This window comes from Takifugu flavidus, chromosome 15 (assembly GCF_003711565.1).
Source record: "Takifugu flavidus isolate HTHZ2018 chromosome 15, ASM371156v2, whole genome shotgun sequence".
Taxonomy (NCBI): Eukaryota; Metazoa; Chordata; class Actinopteri; order Tetraodontiformes; family Tetraodontidae; genus Takifugu; species Takifugu flavidus.
Genome location: NC_079534.1, coordinates 6,810,598 through 6,836,368, shown reverse-complemented (window position 1 = coordinate 6,836,368; position 25,771 = coordinate 6,810,598). Strand labels below are relative to the sequence as shown.

The window sequence follows — 25,771 nt, the reverse complement described above, 5'->3', positions numbered from 1 at the left end:
AGAATGAGGCGTGGTCAAATATGGAGGGAGTAGGGGGTGTGGTCAGATGTGATGGGAGTAGGGGGTGTGGTCAGATGTGGAGGGAGCAGGGGGTGTGGTCAAATGTGGAGGGAGCAGGAGGTGTGGTCAGTAGCTTTTTTTACATTATGAACAAGCAATTGAAAAATGTGTAGAATACAAAGTGAGAATAAGTAATTTATCAAACAGATAAAAACATTTTCAGAGGGCTTTTAAATGAATGTGACTGAAAGTGAATTTAGGAACCTTTAATCTGACCTGTGAGCGAGAATTCAGTTATGTACACCTGCCACCACATTCATAATCATTACAAATATTTGTAATTTTACTGTTGAAGCCCTGACATCTCTGTCACTGGGTTACTAATGTAGGTCAGGTCATTTACATTTGCATGTACCGTATTTTTTCACTGCTCTGATTGTTCCACCGGAGAGAAGGTCAAAGCCAGACTGCTGCACTCTGTTGAGTCATCCAGAATGAATGGGACTGCGGCGGCTCATGTGTGACGCAGCAACGCTTCAGGAAGTGAAGCTGCTGAAACACGCACAGCAGTTAAACTGCACACGTCCACGATGGAGCACAGCCAGAGTCAGAGCTTCACCATGACTATGAACTCCAATTAGCTGCAATTGATGTGTTGTCACCAAGGTAATTACATGCAGGCCTAGTTTTTGAAAAAGAAGGTTTCTTCTGAATCATGAACCAGATGGCGCTCTACAGTCATGATCCTGTTGGCTATTCCCAGTTTCACCAGTATCCTGGTGACAGAGAACTTTGTGAGTGGCTCAGTCCACCTCACACCAGTCAGAAACCACTTAGAACTCAGTTTTGCAAATACACATTTTAAACACAAGTTTTAAACAATTTTATGAATATAACAGTGAAGGTGAGTCACAATGTGTGTGTGCACACGCTTTAGTGTGAATTTCCCATTGTGCCATATGATGATTATTTCCCTGAAAGAAAATGTTAATAATTTCTGGAAACACTTCACTTTTCTGTGTCTGATATTGTTCATATGGTGCCTTTTGTATGAATTTGCTGATACACTTTTTTTTAGATAATGTAACAGATGACGTTCCCTACTGCTTGACAGATTCTTTCTCAGTTGTTCCTGGCTCAAACATGTGTAGATATACACACTGAGCTTTTCCACATCATTGAGATAGTATCATATGACCATGTAATGGTGCTAGCTTCACAGAATTGAGCCGTGCATAGAGAGGTGTGTTTGATGAAGACAGTGCTGGACTCAGGCCTGATCTGGAAGCAGAAACAGGCAGGAGGTTGTGGTCCATCCATACTCAGGTGTTGGTATTCATCTACCTGAGGCAATGTGGGGCGGATGAGGAGCCTGGAGCTGAATCTGATGCGTCATTCACAGCAACAACTCTGAAATGCTGCAGTCACTTGAAGCTAGCATTCATCATTTCATCATAGACACCGTTTTACACACTGTCAGCTGCAGAAGCGCAGGCAGAAAATTATTTGTGTTGTTTCTGTGCACTGGAGACCTTTGTTGTTAAGGACCTGAGATGAATAAAGCTGGATTAGCTCCGTGGAGAGCTGCGAGGTTGCAGCAGTTTGATGTATGTGCAACATAAAGACACAGCTTTACCTCTGCTTTCAGCTTCTCTTCAGAAGCAGAATATATGTGTTCATGTTGAAGCTATATGTCAGAAAAGAGGGTTATCTTTTTAATTACCCTTTTCCCTCTTTAATTAGTACAGTCTTAGATTTGACAGACAGCCCAACATGATCATATTACGATCATATTCCAAGAAATGATATCACGAATGAGTGATGAATGCCGCTCTTGGATTTAGCTGCAGGTTTCAATATGTTTTGCTGTTGCTAGGACATTGATATTTTTTATTTGTGGCACAGGATGTATCTGTCGATGTGTCATTCCTGCTAATTCTCCTTGAGGCTTGACATAGGGTACTGAAATGTACTGCACTTTTAGTTATGCTCTTCACATATTTTCCAGTTTTCCTAATATCGTCTAGTGTCAGACAATTGTTGTGTGGTTAAATTCAGTTGTGGTTGCTAATCCAAATCATTCCAAACTGTAACTGTAGGGTGGGGTCAGTTCTGATAGTGTGGAGAAGAAGAAGGGAGACTGTGCTTCAGGGGATCAGGAGGAGAAAAACAGCCCAGGGTGGTGGTGGTGGTGGGGGGGGGGACTGTACAAACACACGCAAACACACAAACATGCTCAGCGTCTGGCCAAGACTGACTCCAGACCAGACGCTTTTAATAAGCCTATAATATCTGCCATCGCAGACAGGCTCAGTCTGTCACACCCTGTCTGTGTGCACGTGAGCATGTGTGTTTCTGTGTGTAGTGCACGCACTAACTTAGTCTTCGCACAGTCGTCTGTGACTAAATAATCAATCTGCAGCTACATTGCAGACAGAATTGACAGTAAAACCACACACACACACACACACACACACATACATATTGATTGAATGGTGCAGCTAGCTGCTGCATTAGCTGATCTGAAGATTATATTATCTTAAGATGTGGCTGAAGACTGTGTGAATTAAATTAGCGACAGGTTTGCACCTATGCGGCTGCAAAACACGCCAGAACGAGCAGAAACACAATGACGTCTGTTCATTAACCCAGAAGTAACGGCACCAGAATACAACTGAGGAACAATAAAGATCCTTATTAAACCTCCTGGCAGGCAAATGTCAGCGTGCAGTTTCACTTACTGATATCTGAAACTCCACATCTGTAATATGCTGGAATCCTAAACTGATTTGGTCCTCGTGCACTGTGTGATGTCCGTACCTGGAGAATCAGACATCCTGGTGACTCTGGATTAAAGACCATGTTAAGATCCAAAACAGGACCGATGCCAGCTGGCAAACAAAGCATTGAGACAGTATAGTTTAAAAACACACACTATTAACGTGGCGAAATGAGCTGCTGAGTACACAGCTACATTAGCAAACAACAGTTTCACAGGCTGGCTCACCTGACAGTCAGCCACCTGCAGCACAGTGGATCTACAGCAGATCATCAGCTCTGACAGTGCTGCACCAGATTGATCCTGGCAAGCACATGATGCAGTGTGTGTGCATGCGTGTGTGTGTGTGTGTGTTAAAGTGCACAAAAAAAGCACATTTAGTTAACAATTAACAATAAATATTCAATCCAGCCAGAAGAAACCAACGATCCCACAGACGAGCCTAAAAGGCTCCAATTGAGGGACTGGCTACTACTATAAATTATGCATGTTTGGTAATAAAACAGTCTAAATTATATCCTGTAAAAGTTTTTACATTTTTTTAAATATGCTATATTCATTCTAGCTAAGATCATTTTGTAAAATATAATTTTAGCAGCACATTAACATGCATGAACACAATAATACATATTAAATTCTCACCTGCCTGGTTTTCTGTCTGTCTGAAAGTCCTCTCAGAGGACTGACCATTCATGTGTGACACGTGAATGTTGCGATCACATGCAGCCCTGGTAGCATGTGTCAGTGCATCTGTGCTCTGTAAACCATGTTTTGGGAGATTGAGTGGCAGTTTCCATGACAACAGTTTTCAGTGTTGGGAGCACAGATACTCTTTAAACCTGGGGAATGTTCTTGTCCTGGGATCTGATTTCCCCTCCATTACATGCACAGGACTGAATGTTTGTTGTGTAAAGGATGAAGATAAAGAAGTACCGCAGCTATAGGACAAGACCACAGCACCGCGCAGTCTTTTTTATAGACGGTCCATGAACAAATAGGGAGGCCTTGACGATCAACAACAGTCCTTATTTATAGCTGTTGACAGGCTCCATGTTTCGGCCCTTGATTGCTCCAAAAACAAGGAGAAGATGTGAAGAGTGCTGTCCTCCAGAAGTCAGTGTGCATCAGCCGAATGATGTGATGGATGGCGTCCGTCCCTCTGTGAAGTGCTGCAGCGCCGCTCTAACGGGCTTTGTAGTCCTGGGAAAGGTTTTCGGATTCTGCTTTGATCAAAGGCTGAAACGCCTGTGCAGTTTCACAGAAGATGCAGAGCACGTCACAGTCAGTCACTTTTCACATCACGTCGGAAGACGCTGCTGTTTCCTGGATTAGCAGGACAAATACAGTTGAGCAAATCAAAAGCTGGGATTATGTCACAGCGCAAGTCAAAAGTGTGTCATCCCGTACATGCAACATGTTCTTGTACAACCCAGATCAGGTGATTACATCATTATACCCCTGAACTCGGCCAGTGAAGTCCGTGTTCTTGGTCGTGAAGAACGATCCAGTTTAAATGACACGGACGAAATGTGTTGCCGCAGCGCCAGATTGGACGTCAGAGAACGCCAAGACACACGCCTCCACATGTGCATCAGTCCATCTAACTATGAAGGTGTTATCAGTGACAAAGGTTTGAGCACAAGGAACAGAGGAGTTTGTAATTGTGTACCGCAATTTATTTATTTTTTTATCCTCTCTCCAAAAATCCTACATAACACAAATTCTTAATTACAGGGTCACAAGTCCTGTTTTACAAGTTTCAGATTAAAAAAAGTGACATGCTCACATTTTTGCGAAGCAGCCTGAGGTCAGATAAAAAAGTGAGAAGGTTCTTGTTAAAGCTGTGTGGGCTACATTCCCGCATGCTTATCCCGAAAGACTGTCTGGTCTCATGCAGACAAACAGCATGTATGCTGTTTAACTTTGGCCCTGAATCAAAATGGCGTCCTGGCATCCTAGAGGTAAATCTGCTGAATTCAGTGGGGGGTCATTTATGTCTGCTGACCATTTGGTGCAAGCATGTGGACAAAAGTATGGGAATGGAGCTGTGCCTCAGCCCGCTGTGCTTTAATCACTCGGCTCAAAGGTTCTGTTCTCTCAGTCCAGATAACAACAACAAGCAGCCTCCAGCTCTGCTGAATAACACAGGCAGAAAAAACTCACTTAGCGCTCCAAATTCACTCTGTTCTTCTCTTCTTTCACTTTAACCTGTGGCACTCTGCTTGTAAGTTCGCTTTTCTCTTTCTGTTTTAGAAATGTGAACCCATCACGCACTCTGCAGTGAAACCTAAAAAAAGACTTTGCCCCATTCCACTGCCTCTATGATCTCAAGCCATTTATCCACACTTAACCCTTACTGTATTTTCAAAAAAAAGAAAACTTTTAAAAACCACGACTTTTACCATTCCACTTTGAGGGAACATGGATTAAGTTGTACCACAATGTGTACAACTGCAGCGTCACTGCTGAAAGCACCACCATCGCATCACTGACTTAAACCCTGGAATTACTGGTCAGATTTCACTGGTCCCAGCACCAGAACCTGCAGCTGGGGAATCGACGACGCTCTGACAAAATCCCGTTGCTTGGCTGACTTCAGACCAGCTGGTGATGGAAGTGTCGCCAGCAGTGCCACATTTGAATGAGGGCTCAATTCACTGTGTTTTTGTGTGAAGTTTGCTTGTTTTCTGCTGCATGTGCTTTGGAACAAAGTCCAGTCTTGATGTCATGTTGAAGCTGTTACTGCATGGCTGCAATAGCCCCTAACCTCCAGCCGAGAGGCGTTTTTAAGTCTGCTTTATTGGTCAATGCGTCAGCAGTTCTGTGTGTAAAATGGGCCTGACAGTGATAGTGACAGAAGGGCCTGTTGCTCCCAAACCTTCTTCTGAAATTGCTGGTCAGAGATTTTCTTGGTGGTTTCCTGCTGATTGCTGGACTGGATGTATGGCTGCTATCAGTCCAGGTGCCGAACTCTTCATTCCAGTAATGTTAGAATCCCAGTGCACTAGTTTAAGGCAGAACACCACAATAGTTGCAATTTTTCTGGCTTGAAACCAGGAAAGCAACTTTATAATGTCACATTTAATTGCAGAAATTAAATGCACTATAGAACTTCAATGCAGCTTGAAAGACTTGCTCATCATTTGAATGATATTTTGCACAATCAGAGCAAATCGGAGTTACATTTAATATTTCTTTAAGACAGAAAGAGCAAAAAAAATCCGACCCAAACCAACTTAGTCATTCTTGAAGACATTTGCATAATGTGTTCTGTCAGTGCAATCATGAATCTCATTGCAGAGCACCTGTATAATTTTTTTTACCCTTTATTGGTTATTAAGGTTGGTATAAGCAGAAATAATGCTTTTATTAAAACATGATTTTATTAGTGTGGCTGTAACCTACAAGGCCCATTGTTTCTTCTACTTTCTGATCTTTTATCTGTTAAAATCAAATCACTGTGTCTCCACGAGTGTGGTAAACCTAGCTTAGTAATCTTCCTTTAGCGGGAACCCCTTTCAGCAGTATTACCTATTCTACTCCAGAAATAGCACCAAATGGACAAAATGTGCTTAAAGCATTCAGCCAAATCATTGCAGAAGGTACAAGGGTTTATCATTGTTATAAATTACTGCATTTTACTTTCGATTTATTCTTTGAGCCAGCTGAAAGAAATGTAGAACGATGGATGTGGCGCGCAGTAGCTGAAATGGTTACGGTGCACCACAATCAAAGAGATTGTGTCACATTTGCCTCTTAAATGGTTGATCAAGGTTGACATTCATCCTCTCATTATTGCAGATTGTTTTACAGACTGTATAAAGACAACATGATCTCTATATAAGACTGCATTTTAATACATATACTGTTTAAATGTCTGATATAGTTGATTAAATAAAGGTATTTTAATAACATTTCAGGAAAATATCTGATTTGATACTCAACTACTGATGTGAATTAGATAGAAGGCAGTCCTAGTCTATGTACAAAAGTGCAGAAAGGTTAAAATGATGGTGTGAGCTATAAAAGGTAAGCAGAAAACTGCATATAGTAGATAATAATAGGTTTTTATGCAAGCTATCAGTGCATTAGCTTCATCATATCATTAGCTGTGACCTGCAGCAGGTCAGCTGACTGTTCTGTCTATTAGTCTCTGTGACACTGCCACATCTTGTTGAAGTGTCAAAGAGATGCAATGAGAAGAAGCACTAACTGACTGGTTCTTCTGGTCTGGAAGGTCAATGAGCTCTTTCGGACAGTGATGGCTGATTAGACAGAGAGTGGCTGGTGTATAGAAAGGGTGAAAGACAATGAGAGATATAATAAATGCACGATTTTTCTGTTTAAACTAAAAAAAAAACCCTTGATGACCAAGAACTTCACAGACAGATGTTACCCCCTACTGACACCCAACCCAAGTGACCCAAGTGCTCCCTTAGGTCTTTTCAGCACTGCAAAACTGATCACAATATTTGATTTAAACAGTCAAACAATGATCTCCACAGCATCAACCCACAGCTGCTGACCTTTTTTTTTCCATGCATGTGGCCAGATGTTAGAATAGCATCATGGCCCGTAAACAGAGGCAAGTTTGTGAGACAGCAGATAAACTCTGCTGCACCTGAGGGTCAAAGTTCAACGCTGACATCCCCCACATAGAGAATAAGCATATTTAATTCGAAAAATCATTACCCGTACTCCTTTACAAGCAAATCGACTCTTTTTCACACTCTTTGCAGGCTTTTTATTTCAGTATTCTCAAATGTAGCCAATGCCTCAATATGTGAAGCCTACAGTGAACTGAAATTTCAGTGCTGTGCTTGGTTTAGTCTCCAAGGTCTTTGTCCGCTTTTTTTCCTCAGATTTGTCTTGTCTGATCCAACTTTGATAATATGGACACACTTTGCATAACCGCAGACACATAAGTGAAACCCTCTGGACTATTCTGTATTCAGCCCCGCAGATAATAGCACTACTCGACTCTTTTTGTGCTTCCATTTGAGGTCTCTAGAGGATTTATTTTTACTTGCTTTATTTTTCATCTACATTTGTGCCATTTTAACACCAAAGCATTGTTTCAAGAGCAGCAGTTACAGACGGCAACAGTGAGAACAAGTGCAGCTTGGCCTTTGAAACACAATATTGGCTGAGCCTCTGTCATCAGTCCAACAGCCCCAGAGTGGTGACAGTAAACCATCATTCGCTCTCTACCTTTGTCTGATGTGTTGACAGGGAGCTTCTTTAAATACTGAGCAGACTGTGTGTATGTGTATGTGTGTGTGTATGTCTCTGTGTGTGTGTATAGGATGTATTGTTTGGTATTATATGGCCTGATTAATGAGGAGTCTGCTTTGCTGACACGGGGTCTTATTAACATGTATCGCTTGGCTCCCCGTCACAATCCATCACACACACACACACACACACACACACACACACACACACACAACACACACACACACACACACACACACACACACACACACACACACACACGCAGGCACACACAGAAAACTGTGGCAATCAGTGGGATGATTAAATAGAGCGGCTCGGTGACCACAGAAAGCAAATAGCCGTAATCGCTTGTGCTCAACCTGAAAGGCTTCACATCAAAAGGCCAAACTGGAAGTTGATCATTGCTACATTTTTGGAGCAACTTTTGAACCGCTCACATGTCACGAGTGTTCGAGTCATTTTGAAAAAGCATGTAGTCACGCACCTCAGGTAATCTGAGCATCAGAGGGGAAGCATCAGGCTAATTACTTCAGGTTAACTGCATCCCAACGGTAACAGTGCGGCCATTATACTTCAGTCTATTGGACTTTGGAATGTGTTGCAGCATAAAAGGACATTGCAGTCATCTGATCTGATCACCTGCATCACCAATGCATCTGTGGACCACTTTAATTAGAGTGCATCCAGGGTTGAAGGAGGGGGCGGAGTTAATCTATCAGGATTGGCTCTCCTTATCCTACCAGCTGTCATGTCACCCTAATAAAAGAGAAAAAGACAATAGTTGGATTTTAATTAAATGTTTTATAAATCAAGCATCCACATATGCATCTACAAAAGTTCCTTCTGCTCTCAAACCAAATAAATCAAATAAACCACTTTTGCTGTGTACTGAGTTCAAATTGAGTGCAGTGAGTTGACTGAACTGCTTCCTGTAGCTTCAATCAAGTTCGGTCAAATCTGGAATATCCTGATGCCATACATTTCATATTATTTCATGAGACCAGCCTGCACAAAGGTGACATCATTCATCCTTTTTAAGGCACTGCAATGTAGACTGATAATCTGGGATAGAAAATGGATAAAAAGCCAGTCACAGTGTGAATTCTGTCTCCCCAGTGAAGTGTCCCAGACAGCTCTGCCTCTCTGAGCTTGCTCTCTGCAGTATCACACAAATACTTTGCGTAAATGAGCTGCATAAAAGTAGAGAGCATAATTAGTGAACACCTCAGCTGGCACTGTGTGTGCCGAGTCACCAAATTGTCTCTTTCTGCATGAGTCCGAACCAACTCATGTGGTGATGATGGTTACCTGATAAGACACACAAACTCTGGATCAAATATAGATCTCTAAAGAGCTATATATATCTGCCTGGTTCAGGTGCATGCTGGGAGTGGAGAGAAAGTGGAGCAAGAGATAAGATGATGTTCAAAACCAGTAAAAAAAAAGCAACACAAAATTCAACATCATTCAGTTTAACATCTGTCCCTTGCTGCTTGCTGTTACGTCTTCTCCACATTATTACATGTTCTGAACATAAGACATTTTCCACAACTTGTTACTGAATAATATTGATTATTATAGCATACTTCCACTCATACATCAGTTCCTCTTCCATATTAGATTATCTGGAGGTAAGGCCAGAGAGGACAGGCTAAGATGGTTTGGACATATCTAGAGGAGGGACTGTCATTATGTTGGATGCTGAGGATGGTAGTGCAGGCAGGAGGTCCAGAGGAAGACCTGAGAGGATGATGTAGTTAGAAAGGACATTAAGGTAGCTGGTGTGCTAGAAGGGCATGTAGAGGACAGAGGAGATGGAGGATGATTCACTGCGGAGACCCCTGAAGGGAAAAACCAAAAGAAGCAGGCAGCAACTGAATTTGTATTTTGTTGGTTTGATAAGGCTTCTATTCCTCAAGGCCTTGAGGAATAAAAGCACGTTATCTCAGAAATAAAATATAAAAGATTTTTAAATTCTTCAGACCAGTTTCTCCTGTTAATATGAGTTTCTGCAAAAGAGAAAAGTTTATTATGGCTAAAAAGGCTGAAAAGTGCACAAACAAGACTGAAAGTTAATTAGTTAGTTATTTGTGCATAGTTCTAACTGTGCTGTCTTTCTTGTGTCTCTTGCAGTTCTACAGATGAGAAATTTCGCTGGAACAACCAAGGTACTTTCTCCTCTATAACACTTATCTCCATCACCACTACATCTTGTCTGGTGCCCAGTTGTTGGTGTCATACTGTGGGTTCTTTCACTGGTGGACATCATACGCTAACAACACACTGATGGAATTTCTGGAGTAAATTTAGCACATCATGGACATGCTGTCTCCCAAATGAACTTTATCTTTTTGTCCTCATTATATCAGAAGGTCAGAGACAGATCAGGGACAGTGATCACTCTGAGCCCTTTAGAATTAAAATGTAAATAAGGAGTCTTCTAACCTCAACAACTCTTAGACAACCTGTTCTTTGGGTGGTCACTCTTCCAGTTTTGGCATTTCAATTAGAAAATTAGATTAATTATTAAAAAAAATGTGTGAAGACTGGATCATAATGTGAGCCAAAATATGAATCAAAGCTCTGCGACACTGAAGAGCGACCACTCAACTCCTGAAAAGACAATAAATCCATCACTGTAATGGTAATGCTACAGCATCACCATCACCATCTTAAACTGGAAAACATCCAGTATTTTCTCAGAATTCAGCAGATATCACTCGCCTGGGGTGTACTGTTTAATATGTCAATGGTATTTAGATGGAAGAGATGGCCAGTATCAGGTTGGATTTGGCTGGTGGCATACAGAAACCCAGTACTGGAGAGAATTTTCAATGGAATCAGAAAACTCTGCTGCTTTCACTAATGGGGCACAACCTTTGTCTTGGATGTGATGTAGATGGACAGAAGGATATTGAGGAGGAGCTGACCACAGGTCTTGAGCTGGTGGACTCCTGCATCCGATCCCTTCAGGAATCCGGCATCTTGGACTCACAGGACATTTCTACAGGAGACAGTAAGACCAATGTTTTTATGGAAATATATCAGCAATTACATCATTGCACAGAACAAATCAAGAAAGAAGACAACCTGCACATCAGGGTGTCTATTCTCATATTTCATCACAGATTCCACTTAAAGATGGATTTAAGACTAATAATTCATCAAAATTCCAGTCATCTTATGAGATGTTTCTTTTTTTCATTTTCTTCTGGTTTTCACCAGTTATTTGTCTGTATATTATGGAAAAATGGCAAGAAAGATGCCACATGTCAGTCATTTTACTGTGATTGTGTCCTTCCAGTGGATATACTCTAACCCTAATTTTTTCCAATATTTTATTAATTACACAGCAGTTTGTCACGACCACGCTTCAGCTAAATTTAGTTAATTAATTTGTCTTTACATTTGAGTCTTGGTCTGGAAGCTGGTGTTTTATTTAAAATAAATTTGACTCTTTAGAAGAGCTCTCAGTGTGAGCCTGACCCCCTCCCACGCGTCTCTGCTCCGCGCTCTTGTCTTTTCATTTGGTCTCTGGGATGATAACCGCATCTGTTGTGTCTCTGACCCCATGGGAGAGAGGACGCTGCAGGGAGACGTGCAGGAGTTTGATATGTTAATCCCTCCTCACCGAGGTGTCAGCTGGCCTGTCGTTTGCATGGCAGATAAAAAAAGAAGTGCCTGCAAGAAGAATCCACGCTGACTATCTAAAGATGACAGAAAAATGCATCTAAAGATACAGAAAAAGGTGTACATGCAACTCCAATAACTGAATTAAAATAAATTCAGTTATATGATGCATTATGCCGTGTGTGTGTGTGTGTGTGCGTGAGTTTGTGTTTGTCTATGGTAGGCTGGCAAAGATAATTACAGTTGTCACTTGAGGCAGGTTAACAGTGTCTGTCTGAGACTGTAACATTTGTTTTTGCCTCAAACTCGAAAATCAACAACCGAGCGTTTCAGAAATCACAGATGTGCCGTCAAGCCAACTGGTGTTTGCACCTTGTGTTTTCAAAAATTATCAGAGCAAAAAAAAAGAATTCCATTTGGCACAACAGATGGACACACAGCAAAATGCATACGAGCATGAAAAGAAGCATTATACACGTATAACGAGATAAGTGCACACGTGAAAAGAGAGAGAGAGAGAAGACACACGGGCATTCGCTCCTTTTAGTCAAGCCTGGTGCACAAATTCATGCCATACACCAACAGACACACAGTGTGCAGAAAGATGTATGCACACATTTGTGTGGCACAAAGCCATTTGAGGGTGTGTGTTAGCGCAGCAGATTGTGCATTCCTCTAGTGGCTAGTTAAAAATAGAGAACTCATGAAATATTAAAATGTGTCAATAGAAAATGTCATTTATGATGCAGTAGAAATGCCACTTTGCCTTGATGTGTGTGTGTGTGCGCGCGTGTGTGACAATAGCAGGTCTAAACAGGTCTATGAAAACTGGGCAGGTGTACAGTCATGTGTATTGTGCATGCATGACTGTGTGGTCTTGTGCACATAGTGAAGATCAAAATTTGAATTTCAACTGCAATGTGAGGACATTTTTGGAAATTAGGAACACTTTTGACAACTTCAAAGGTCTATTTGATGACTAGAGAGAAAGGTTTGTGTGTGTGTGTATGTGTGTTTGTTCTGGTTCTGTTGTCTTTCTGTGGTTTACTCAATTCTCAGTCCTCAATGCAGTTTTCAGTGTTGTCTTCCTCTCATGTTAATAAAGGCTACGCTCCATTCAAATATAAACCGAACGCTGTGGAACTATCCCTGCCAGCACCCAGACACTAATGACACATTAGATACAACTGAATCTCATCTGCTCCAGTGTCTCCAGCAGCTTTGCACCGCACATGCTGAAATGCTCTTCACAGCTTCTGTCCCCAACTTTCATCCCCAGTGTCACTTCTGTCAGATGCTGACCTCATTTGTGCCTTGACCAAGTTTTCTCGAAACCAGCATGAGCCGCATCTCTGACGGTCTCAGCTCTAAACAGCTGGAATCAAGGAACATCAGCAGGAAAGAGAGTAGCACCACAGCAGGGACTTCCTACAGGGTAAATCAATAATATTTTTGCGTAATGACCCGTGGGACGGTTTAATGCATCTTTCAAGATAAATCCTAATGAGGAAATATTATCCAAACAAAATTTACTTTTGCTGTGATAAAATTAGAAGAGTACGGCCGGCTTGAGACCATTGGAGCTGCACTTTAAAATGGGTGAAATTCATTATGATCACATTTACACACAATAAAAGTGAAAAACAAAGTTATAATCAAGTAAAGGTGCAGGCTATTGTAGCGCTCTCTCTCTCTCTCTCTCTCTCTCTCTCTCTCTCTATCTGTCCATCTGTCTGTCTGTCTGTCTGTCTGTCTGTCTGTCTGTCTGTCTGTCTGTCTGTCTGTCTGTCTGTCTATCTATCTATCTATCTATCTATCTATCTATCTATCTATCTATCTATCTATCTATCTTTCTATCTACCCCTCCACCCACTCATCCATCCATCCATCCATCCATGCTGCAGTGATTTCCTCATTTAATTTTTAACTAAAGCTGTGGTAGCTGTCAGATCCATGTGGCTGTAATGAGCTTCTGCTCAGTTGTTGGTCAGGAATTACAGGGGACCGTATTGCTTTACGTCTGCTTGTGTGTAAACCCTTGACATAATAATCATGCTGCAATGTATGTGTGACTGATGTACATAACAGTTGTTATGTTTATTTCTTTTGTCCATGCGGTGCAAACTGTTGAGTCATTGCTGTTGAATCTTGTGGCAACCCTGACAAGAGATGAATGGATGGATGCATGTATGTGCAGATGGATGCATGGATGGATAGAATCACTGACAATCTTGTCAGTGTGAAGGCTGTATGTCACGCGGCCTTGAAACAGACAGTTTCAAGGCCGCGTCACTATTTCAATTTTGGAACAGAGTTGACTTTTTTCACCTTTTTTTAAAAATGTCTCGCTCATATTATGGCAGCATATCTTATATCATAGTATAATCTGGCTTCCGATCCGTGTTATGACAGACTAAAGTTGCAAAGAACTCCGTTTCTTTCACTCATTTCACGGATTTTACTCTGCATGTCCAGCTGATTTAAATCACTTTTTTGTTGTCATGGGTTTTTAACTGCAGGAGGAGTAATAAAGCACTAAAGAATGCTTGAGGGTCTTCCACCATCTTAAGGGACATCTTACAACGATGGAGTTTTGGCAGAAACACTTCTGGGTCACTCTTGGCTGCTTCTGAATTATACACTAAAATAAAAAATACATATGAGTGAAAGACAAGTGGGAGAGGGCAACAGAGATGGGATGGAGGCAGAAAGAGTGGGAGACAGCAACAGAGGAAGTGTTTTAAATGGGGGTCAGATACCAACATGTACGGGCCAGAGAGCTTGAGAGGAAAAGAGAGGCTGGAATAACAAAGTGAGTGGAATAAGGCAAATTGCAGTCTTGACAGCCATTTGCTTCCCCCCTCTTACTTTTCAATTCTATTTTGGCTCCTTTTATCCATTTTTTTCTCTTGTCTTTTCTCCATTTCAAGGTTTGAAGCAAAGTGAGACTGCTGTACAGTATTTGTTTTCACTTCCAAGTTGTTCCCCATAGAAATTGTGAATGTAATAAGGGGTTCCAAGGCTGTGGTCAGATGGAGGTCATGTATTCAAGCCTTTATCTGTTTTAGTGAAATCTCTTTTTTGTGTCACCAGCTTCACTGCACTTTACTTCAAATTGTCCCTTTCTTCTTCAGGACAAGGACTTCTCTCCCAAAGTGCGCTGCAGCTCAACAACCAGGATGCCTATGCAGCTGCTGGTTACCATAGCAACCCAGGACTGGACACAACCATTGGCCGGAGTGGACAGGTTGGGGCTGTTCACATCTACAATCAGGTACAAACCATGCACACGATAATCGCTCTAATCTGCCCCCTGGTGGTAGGCTGCAGGAACACTGACATACTTCCTGCCGCACTGGCTGTATGTGACATCACTATGCAGAAGCTTTACTTCATCACAGGTGTTACCTACCTCCTGTTTGTCAAACTGGAGGAAGCAATATTGGTCCATGATGTGTCAAAGGTACATACTGACCCCCTTTATGAATTCTTCACTCCCCTCACTTGTAGGTGGCGGCCAGTCGTGCAGCTGCTCAGTTAGCAGGAACAGACTCTCCTTCCCAGTCCCAGAGGGAATCATTTGCCCAACAGGCCCATGGAAACACATTCCACATGTCCTCGGAAGGTGGCCCTGCTCCATCTGAAACACCCATGTACTATTCCTGCGCCACGTTGCCTGCGCAGGTAAACTCCCCTGAACAGGTCATTGGAAACCTGCTTAATGTCTGACAGATGCTCCGCTCTGCAAGACCGTTTTATTGATCGGATCATTCTTTATGATGCTTCACTGGAAATCTATTACCACCTCTGCGGGCAGTTAGTTACTCTGTACCGTTGCTTAGTCTCTTGTACAATGGAGTGCAAGCAGGAACAACATTCGGCACTGGCCAGTAAAAATGTACAAAATAAATCATGTCTTTGCATTTCAGCTCTGTGTGCTGGTCCGTCGCTGAATTCTCAGAGAACTTTTAAATCAATCTTAAACTTTGTAACAAACTAAAATCAGACTGAATAAATCAAATGGTTTCCACACAGAATTACTGAAAGGTGAAGTAATCGGTGTGCATCTCAGGTTGTTACTTTTCTGGGGTATTTTTGCACTCTTACTTTCCTTTGATATTGGATATTAGACTTCTCCATCTGCTGAATAACCTAGATATTAGGTTCTAGGTGAAAGATGCATCTGGATCTAAATAATAAAGTGCAAAAGCATATTAAATATAAGACACCAGTTTAAGACTTATTATTTACATTCAATATTATTTACACAATGAATCACTTTTAATAAGGTTCTGGGTCTGTGGGAGGGTTCTTGGTTTGACTCCTGTGAGTGGAATTGATGGATGCTTGAATGGATGCATGGATGAAAGGACTATTCCTTTTAACAAAATAACATTGGCAGTTATAGTAAACATATTTTTTGTTCTATTTTTTTTTTTTTTTATTATTATTATTTTTTTAAATATCTGAGACTTCATAGGGGAGTATGCATGAACTGTGCCTGCAGCCTTCAATATTACTTAGATAAGAGCCACCACTACAAATCAATCCATCCTTGAAACACTTCAGATACAGGTTAACACACAATTCTTTATGTGTTTTATCTCTGGGACTAACTAAAGAAAATGACAGGATTACAGGATGTGATCACAGATCTGTGTCTCTGTGCTACAGTGAAATTGTTCAGCTTTCTGAGAGCAATGTCTTAAAAAGACACATATCTAACATGACGTTATCTCTTCTATGTCACAGCGTCTTAGCTCCCCTCTACAGGCGATGGGCTCTCCAACCAAGCTGCAGCGCCTGGGTTCACTCTCCTCTGACATTCCCAGCTATGCCACACTACAACGTGTTTCTTCACCCAAACAGTCACCCAGCCGGCTTGCCAAATCTTACAGGTCAGTTCAACATCATCTAACTTCTCACTGGACAGTCCCCAAGTGGAAGAGAGCAACCTTTTGTTGGCAGTGGATCAAACTATTTTGGAGGTCATGCTCCTGCCTAATAGTCAACAAGCTGAAATTACAGCACATTTGCCAAAGATGAACAACCCAAACCTTCTACACCCAATATAAACATATAAATATTTTCTGTATTTCTTTTCCCTTAGCACCTCATCACCTATCAACATGGTAGCGTCAGGTGCTGGCTCATCCTCCCCCCTCCCCGTGGCAGCCTCCCCTGGGGGAAACCATTCCTCGTCGCCAATCCACCAGCTGAGCTCAGTGGTGGGCAGCTACGCCACCCTCTCTCCTACCAAGCGCATGCTGCACCACATTGGAGCAGACAGCTACAAGATTTCCCACGAGCTCTATGCCAACGCAACCCTGAAAAGGCCTGGGAGCCTGGCAGGTAGAGGTCAAGACAATTTCATTTCTTTACCTTTTACTTATATGAATATATCTCAACCCTCCTTCTTCCATGAAGTAATAACAGTCAAACAACTTTTTGTGGTAGAGTCGTTAACACTAAGTGCTGAGAATCAATATTTCCCTGCAGAACATCAAAACTCAACAACACTTATTGGCGTTCTTTAACTTTCTGAAAGGGCTCTGCCAAGCAAGCGATTTCATTCACCGGTCTTTTTGTACCTGTGAACATTTGTGGTCTTCTCGCTGCAGCAAATGGCCTTCCTACATCAGATCCCCCCCCCCTTTACAGCCATAGAATAACTCCACTCATTGCTGCTCCATATCTTTAGTTGCCAAAAATGTGTCTGCTCAGCACCAGAGTCATGTGACAGGAGGGGGAAAAAGGGAAAACAGAAGAAGCAGAGTGCACAGGAAATATTCAGTGTTGCTTCTTTAAAAACCTGTATCAGCATTGTTATAATGTGAACAAACTTTGGTATCCAAGCTGTCAGTTATACAGTTACAGTTAGAGAGGAATAATGAACGGGACTGCCACAAACCACTTCATGTTAACAACAAGGAGGACATATCAGGAGACGGGCCAGTCCACTATGAGAGGTGGAGGAGGCCTTAGGCCTAGGACAGTAAGTCAGGAGCAGGACCACTATGCTCCTCTGTTCAAAGAGGAAAAAATGGCCGACTCCCAGAACCTAAAAAAACACCCTCCAGCAGGTCACTCATATTCATGTTTCAGTCAAAATATCCCCACGTCCACAATTGGGGCCTGTGCTCACTGTTCAGCATCATGCAGCCCTGTTCTTTTCACTGATGAGAGACAAAATAAACTGAACTCAAAGAATAAAGTGACATTGATCTTTCCGAGGCTCCAAGATTGGTTATTTTTAAATCTAAACACTCCGACACACTGTCTTGTTGTCGTCTCAGTCAGTCAGTCTTTTATTTTAATTTTCAGGAAGTTGTTGAGACAAACATCCCTCACCCTTGTATTGTTTTTTATTTTTTATTTTTTTTATTTTTTTTAAATCTGTTTCATGTTGGCTGTGTTTTGCAGGCTCCAGAGGTTCCTACAGCAGCCAGCACAGTCACAGTCACCTGGGATCTGAGCTCCGGCCTCTACAGTCCCCTGAACACCACATCGACCCCATCTATGAAGACCGAGTGTACACCAAAACCAACCTAAGAGGACAAGGTGAGCTGAAAATATAGGTACAGTAAAATAATTGTAAAACCTCCCCATGTGGACTTTGGGTAAAGCAAAGGTTTACATCATAAAGGCATGGCCCGTTTTCCAGTGATGAAACAGATGGATAAGAAATACTAATAAAAGGAGGGGGGGTTGCAACATTTTTGAGCGAGACTCTAAAAGTGGAAATGTTGAAATAGTCCAGGATTATAAATAGCTTCGGTGTGCTGTAAATGACCAACTGAACAGTCTAAATTTAAAACATCAGTGTGTAAAAAATGACATCACTTGAAACACTGAAGGTAGAGATCAAATAATGACCGTGTTCTTCACAAAGAATCAGAAAAGGCAAAGATGGAACCATGTCAAACTTTAATGGTGCTTTCTGTCACTGGAGGCTGCAGAGTTCCATCTGGGCACTGAGCATTATTTACTTGATCAGGTTGTAAATCCAATCGGGGTCTCAATGGCAATTTTGTCTCGGTCACAGTCTGTTAACTAATTAGTTTCAAGGCTGGAAATTAATCTCAATTAATCCCACAGGCATTAACTTGGGCGCTTTGAAATCAAAGCAAATGAACCATGTCTGAAAGTGTTGTCGATGCAGCGCGAGCGGTTTCAGAAAATTCCACGAAGAATGTTGCCGTGCAGAGAAAGACAGTGATAGAAACAATAAGGTCAACTCCAGCTCTGTCTGAACGTGCTCAGCATCGAGGGCTGATTTCATTCAGCTCATTTGCTGCAACACGGAGGTGACTCACTGCGTTTCAAGGTCATTTAGACAGCTTGAAGACAGGAAACAGGCAGAAGAATCGTCTCACATGACCTCATATCACATATGAATGTCCTCAGGTCGTGTCAGCATTCCTGCTGTCATGTAGCAACACACAGACACAAACACACACACACTCATGCAGCCAATTTAATGCACGCTGATCAGACCAGGACAGCCATGTCAAACATGTGCCAGCATGGTTCCACAGAGCCCTGGTGCTTTTTATTTTCTTACTTTTTTTTTAGCCACTGTCCTTCTTCCTTACTTGTGTATTCCTGCTCTCTGAGTCTGTGCATGTGGACTGGAGACACATTTAGAATTTAAATATATACAAAGAGAATTGAATTTAGTTGTAATGCATATATTAGCACCAGCAGATGTGATGCGAAGACTAGATCACAGCATGCCTGAGGGTTGTCCTTTCAGAGGATCATGGTCTGACTAGTGAGGTACAATCACCAAGAAGACCAGCTGTCATTGGTTTATTTTCAAATGTACAGAAATATTTCACCTCCCCTTATTTGCTGCAGTTTTATTCTCTGCATGGTTATTTCACAAGGTTTCCGTTTTTCTTTTTTCTTTCCCCTGTGGCATTGGTACTGGTATTCTGCTTTTCTCCTTCTCCTGGTGTTCATGCATCTTTATCCCCTGCCGTTCCTCAAATTCATCAATCCTAGTAGTCAACCAGTTGTACCAGGAAGTCCTCAACTATCTGCTCTGTCCTTACACTCCTCTTCCTCCTTTAGCCCCACCTTCCCCCAGTGTTGACCCGATCCCCCTGCAGAGAACAGGAAGTCAGAGTACCACAGGCACCTTTCAAAGAGGAAGCTTTGCCACAGGAGCTGGGGCAGGTGACTACGCTAATCCATACCGAACTCTGCAGTTCTGTCCGTCCACCGAGTCGCCTTACAGCAAATCAGGGCCTGCTCTGCCCCCCGAGGCAACTCTGGGACGGTCTCCATCAGTGGACAGTATCCAGAAGGACCCAAGGTGAGGAGACTAAGACCCTGTTTTCACCTCGCCACTTTCACTGAATGTGCTGATGACCAGCCAGATTCACCACATTGATCACCACTACACAAGAAATAATAAGTCATGTCACCCTCAGGTTTGGGCTGTGGTTCACTAGAGTTCAGTAATGTTCAAATAATGAATGTATATATTAGTCCTTTGTCAACCATGGAATAATTAAATACCACAGTACCTAATGGTTGAAAGAGATGCAATGTGTTCTGATGGACAATTATCACTTTATGAGACAATTAGTTCATGCTGACATGCTAGCTGAATTAGTCGCACAGTCAGTGCTGCTGCTGAGTTTGTGTGATCTTTTTTGTAACTCAATTTTTTTTTTTAACAGAGCCATTTTGTGTAACTTCATTGCTGTTGTTGCTAATTAGATGAACTCCAGAACACACACCCAGTACGGTAGAATCCTTCCAGAGTGTCCTCCATTATTCTGACCTGAATGCACCGCGTGGTGGAACAGCTTTAGATGCTGATGGCGACATAGTTAAATGCTTTTTCATTATGAGGTCCACATCGGAAATGGTTCTGACTGAAAGGTCTGCGTCACATCATCTGTGCAGTAGTTTGCAACCACGCAGACTGTGTGTGTGAAACTTTTCATGGTCACAGGTATTTAATCAAGCTTGGAGCCATTAAGTCCTTTCAAGCACAAACACATGGTCATTATTATACTATCATGAGGAAATAAAACAGATAGTCTAGTAGATTTTACTTTTGCTATGTTAGACTGAATACATTTCTGTCTTTATTTGCATTGGCTTTTGGCTGCAAAGGACCACTGTCATATATAGCAGCCTAATTAAAGCTGTGGTGTCCGTAACAATCAAAATGGCCTCTAGGCGCTTTACAGAAAGCTGGACCCTGACCACCGACCAGAAGACAAGTGTGTGTAGTTCAGGGACTTCTCTTTCTGTCATCATTGGTCTCTCTTCCAGCCATTCTATTAGTACTTGTCACATGTGTTGGTTCAGTCTTTGGTATCATTGTGGTATCATCTGTGCATCGCTGTTCAACATCATGTGAAGGTCTTGCAATGCATGGCATTATTTATTTCACCAAACATGAACACTGCATCGGCCTGTTGTCTGTGTTGTGTTGAAAAGAGGGTCTTCCAAGGACAGATCCCTAGAGGGACGTTGACCTTCCACTGCGGCACTGCTGCTCTTCTGGCAGCTCTGGGAAAAACACTTGTTTGCATTTAAACTCGTTCTTGTGTCTGCAAATCCCACAAAGAGTTTAAACCCAACAAATTCAAGATAGTCTAGATAGATGTAAAAAATGTGGATAATACCCAATAATGAGGCCTGGATTCCCAGTACTCTTGCTGGTGTAATGGGTATGTTCCACATTGCAGGTCGTGGATGCAATGTCAGTTATCCTTATTTTATATATAGATAATTTTGTTGGTTATGTTGTTTTTGTGGGATTTGTAGAACATCAAGTGTCACCACCAAGCTCCTGATTCAAACACAAACCCAACCAGATGTTAGTCAGCCAGATATAAGTAAATAGCCCATTATTCTCATGATTCAATATAAATAACATGGACTTAAATGCATTTTAGAAGTGCTTATAATTCACTGGTTTGTAATTAAGGACATGATACTTAGAATTCCAGTTTATTTTCTACTTTATTTAGCATATTATACTGCACCAGATGTAATTTAGTCTCTTTTATAATAATTTACCAGTTTAAAATTAAGTTGGGGCATAAATCCTCTTCCATTAAAGACATAGTTGATGTGATCTCCTCTAATGGTTCCAATAATACCATTACAGGATGTAGTCTCATACTCATATTTCAGCATATTTACTTTAATTTTAGTGTAAAAAATTGGTACATTTATTAAAATGATTTAAAATACCAAAGAACAAGGGGAAATCAGACTTTTAAAGGGGAGTATAAAATGAGCTTATTTAGTCACAGATTAGTCACACATTTCCTATTAATATTATTGTTGTTGTTGTTGTTATTATTATTATTATTATTAGTAATATTAGTATTACTTCTTACATAGTAGTAGTAGTAGTAGTAGTAGTAGTAGTAGTAATTTTAATATTATTAAGGATGACTACTGTGAAAAGCCGAAAAGCTCTCAGCACACAAACCAGATCCATCATGTCTTGAACAGATGAAACAGCAGTTTGCCCCCTCCAGAACAGCTGTTGTTTATGTGAGATAAAACACATTAACACGTCCATAAACACGCATGTGGATTTCTCCTCTGTGGGCTCAATTAAGAGCTGTGACTAACGGCCCTCCCCCCAAAATAACAAACTGAAAGGTGGATGAAAGTGCAATTATGTACTTTACGGCTGTAAAGGTTTTATTGGTCTTCCAACACGCACACATGATAAATAAATGACCCTCTCTTCACACGTCGACCCATCGACCCACCTGCTCCTGCATGTTGCTCACCCTGCCCACATTCTTAGCTGGTGAGAGAAAAGGACGCTTTAGTGGCTACATTTTGATTTCTATTTCTGATCGTCACTAATGTGAGTTTTACTGACGGAAATGTGCCAGCAGACAGCCAACAAATTCCTCTGTATTTTCTCTCTCTGCCTGTCCCCCCTCGATAGGTACGACCCAGAATTCCTTGTGTGGAATCAAAATCAAGCCGAGCAAAGAATGACAAAGTAATGCAAATATTTATTTATACATATGTTCTCTGTCTATCTCTCTTCCCTTTGTGTCATTCACTGAATCTTTCCATCTTGAGCCAGCGTCAGACACAGACGTTCGCAGAAACATGACATGTCACCCACTATTGAACAGGCCTCACCTTTACTTAAACATCTGAAAACAAATATCTTTGCTGCATACAGACAATAAAAAAATGTACATATAATACTCTTCAACACACGGTAGCAACAGAAACGTGATGATTCAGTGTTTGTCAAAGGAAGCACATACCAGCACAGCAGAACATGATGTGCTCGTTCTCTTCATACCCCATCTTTGTATCTGTGTGGGTCCATTTGTCTTCACTGTGTGTGCTGGTGGTTTCTAAACATGGATCATGGTCCTTTCATCAGCTTTTCTGCTCTTTGTTTTGGCGTCATTCTTTCTTGATCTGGTGGTATCGATCTACTCATCTCTGCTGCTGACCAACATTAGCAACTTTCATTTAGATCCTCCACCCACATGTTCAGCTAATGTGCTAATGTTTGCCTTCACACACACGCACACTCACATCCTTGTACTTCTATCTTTGTGAGAACATAAGCACAGCTTAACGCAATTTCCCAGCTCCTGCAGCCCCAGACCCTAACCCTGACCTAAACCCAATTCTATCCCAAACCTTAAAACATGAATTAAGCCCCCAAAACTCCTTTAAAGTTGTGAGGACCAACCAAATGTCCCCAATTCCAAAAAATGTCCCCACCAATATGTAACAAGTACAACAACACACACAGCCAGCAGGTAGTTTGTGACTGGGATGCTATGTATATTTACTGAGTATTTGCTGAAATTCTTAATAAAGAACCACACCTAAGCAAGCTGAATTTTGATGTTTAATGATCCAGTTTTGATGCTAGAAGACAAAGCAGCACCTGGGATACGTACAGAAGCCTGCATGCATATGTAATTACAGTATATAACATGCGCTGATGGGACTAATGGCCCTCACACTGAATAGTTCGGGTTCTGTGGGTCCAGTGTTGTCATTTTGACTGAGCAAACCAGCCAACACAGTGTTTAGATGAAAGGTTGGAGGCAGCTTTGGGGGTGCAAATGATTTGTCTGCAGGTGACAGAATCAGCTCATAGACAAGTGGAGACATGAAGCAGCACCACCAGAATATGGACAAAGTGAGGACATTATTTTAGATCTGAGGACATTTTGTCTGGTTCTGGTCCACAGGTGGGTGTGGGGTCGGGGTTTAGTGGTGATGTTTAGGTTTGGTGCCTGGAGGGATGTTATGCTAGTAAAAGTCCTCCCAAAAATAGAAAAACAAATGTGTGTCTTTTCCTGTATGTTAAATCCTTCTAGTTTGATGCAGATAGCAGACCAGATAGTTTCGTCATAACTGAAAATGTGTTACTGATCTAAAAATCATATTTAAATTTGGAAATCAAGATTTTCAGAAATAATAAAACAAGAATCTGAAAAATTCATTCATTCATTCATTCATTCTTTCTTTCTTTCTTTCTTTCTTTCTTCTTTCTTTCTTTCTTTCTTTCTTTCTTTCTTTCTTTCTTTCTTTCTTTCTTTCTTTCTTTCTTTCTTTCTTTCTTTCTTTCTTTTTTCTTTCTTTCTTTCTTTCTTTCTTTCTTTCTTTCTTTCTTTCTTTTACTCCAATGGGAACTACCAGTGCTGTAATCTGCAAGCATCAGTTTTATTCATCTGTTTGGCTGTTTCACGTGCATGTGTGTGATCCATAAGCAGTCACAAAAAAAGGGAAAGAGACTATATTTTTATCTCAGTAACCTCTATGGAGCCGTTTTGGACCCACCCCTCTAGGGTGTGCACGTGCAGGGCTCGTTCTTTAACCCCTTCACAGCCTTCATCGCTGAAGGGAAACGGAAGAGAAGAAACAGCATCACATCACAAAAAACATCATGTGTAAAACATTATTTGTTGTGTTGTAATTCCTTATCAAAGCTGGAGAAAGCAGTAGTAAAGTCTCATATGGAGGCTGTTAAAACATGTAACATCTCAGTTACAACATGTATCATCTGTTACAACATGTAGCAGGTTGGGAGCCAGTACGTGCTACATTTATCAACTCATTAACACACAAAATGACCCAAACAGGCCGATACCATCTTTGATCATGTTTGTGTTTGTCCACAAGTATTATCCAATGATGCATTGTGACTGTGTGATGTGTGTGTGTGTGTGTGTGTAACACTGTGGGGAATGAAAAAAAACTGTGAGACATGTAGGCAACAAAAGGGAATTGTTTAAGTGATGCTTTAATAGTAAAATAAAATCAAATTAAAATAATAAATTCTCTCTTGCTTCTCTAAAAAATCACCCCATTTTCCAACACTGGCTTCATCCCATTTGCTGGTTATGAAACTTAGAAACAAAAGCTTTCTAATCCTGGCTCTCCTGCACTGCTTTTGATGACTGAGTGTGTGTGTGTGTGTGTGTGTGTGTGTGTGTGTGTGTATGTGTGCGTGTGTATGTGAGGGAGAGAGGGGGGGAGAAGAGAGAGGGAAGGATTAACTGAAAATGATCTCCAAGGGGCCATGGAGCTGCTGCAGCATCAAGAATAAAACAGATCAAAGCAGACTAATGCAGATGTATATGAGCATGTTTGTCAAGGATCACAATGTGTCCATTAAAGATCTGAATTGAACATGTAAGCGGTAGCAGCAGCGAGAACGTGTTAGGAGAGAGAAGGAACATCACATGACCATCTTTCCATCCGAGCAGCAGACTGACATAAACAAAAAAACAAGGAAAATGTCAATGTTGACTTTTTCTGTTGCCCTTGATATTTAAAGTTTTCTTTTCGGTTCATGTCCCTCTCCCTTCACTGAAGTATTGTAATCAGCGTTACACTTGAGCCCACTTGGACACATGTAAGTGCCATAAGGAGTTCTCTTTGTGTATCTGTTCTGTAGGGAGTTCGGCTGGAGGGATCCCGAGTTGCCGGAGGTGATCCAGATGTTGCAGCATCAGTTTCCCTCAGTCCAGTCCAATGCGGCTGCCTACCTCCAGCACCTTTGCTTTGGAGACAACAAGATCAAAACTGAGGTACTGATATTTGAGACGTGCGTTTTGTTGGTGGGAGAGTCTTGATACTGTGGCA

General features: G+C 41.5%; 2 protein-coding genes across 9 annotated transcripts in view; one reads left to right on the top strand and one right to left on the bottom strand.

Moving 5' to 3' along the window:
• lyn (LYN proto-oncogene, Src family tyrosine kinase) overlaps nt 1-25,771 on the bottom strand; it is a 162,279-nt gene that overhangs the window by 49,747 nt on the left and 86,761 nt on the right.
• ctnnd2b (catenin (cadherin-associated protein), delta 2b) overlaps nt 1-25,771 on the top strand; it is a 79,370-nt gene that overhangs the window by 32,004 nt on the left and 21,595 nt on the right. For 3 of the 8 annotated variants that reach the window (XM_057057504.1, XM_057057502.1, XM_057057508.1), the window contains 10 exons: nt 10,148-10,182; nt 10,914-11,030; nt 14,779-14,918; nt 15,155-15,328; nt 16,397-16,542; nt 16,755-17,002; nt 18,068-18,205; nt 19,721-19,964; nt 22,587-22,643; nt 25,584-25,716. In XM_057057504.1, coding sequence (XP_056913484.1) covers nt 10,148-10,182; nt 10,914-11,030; nt 14,779-14,918; nt 15,155-15,328; nt 16,397-16,542; nt 16,755-17,002; nt 18,068-18,205; nt 19,721-19,964; nt 22,587-22,643; nt 25,584-25,716 — 1,432 coding nt within the window. The remainder of the gene's footprint in view (nt 1-10,147; nt 10,183-10,913; nt 11,031-14,778; nt 14,919-15,154; nt 15,329-16,396; nt 16,543-16,754; nt 17,003-18,067; nt 18,206-19,720; nt 19,965-22,586; nt 22,644-25,583; nt 25,717-25,771) is intronic. The other 5 variants (XM_057057509.1, XM_057057503.1, XM_057057507.1 and 2 more) reach the window with 3 other exon arrangements.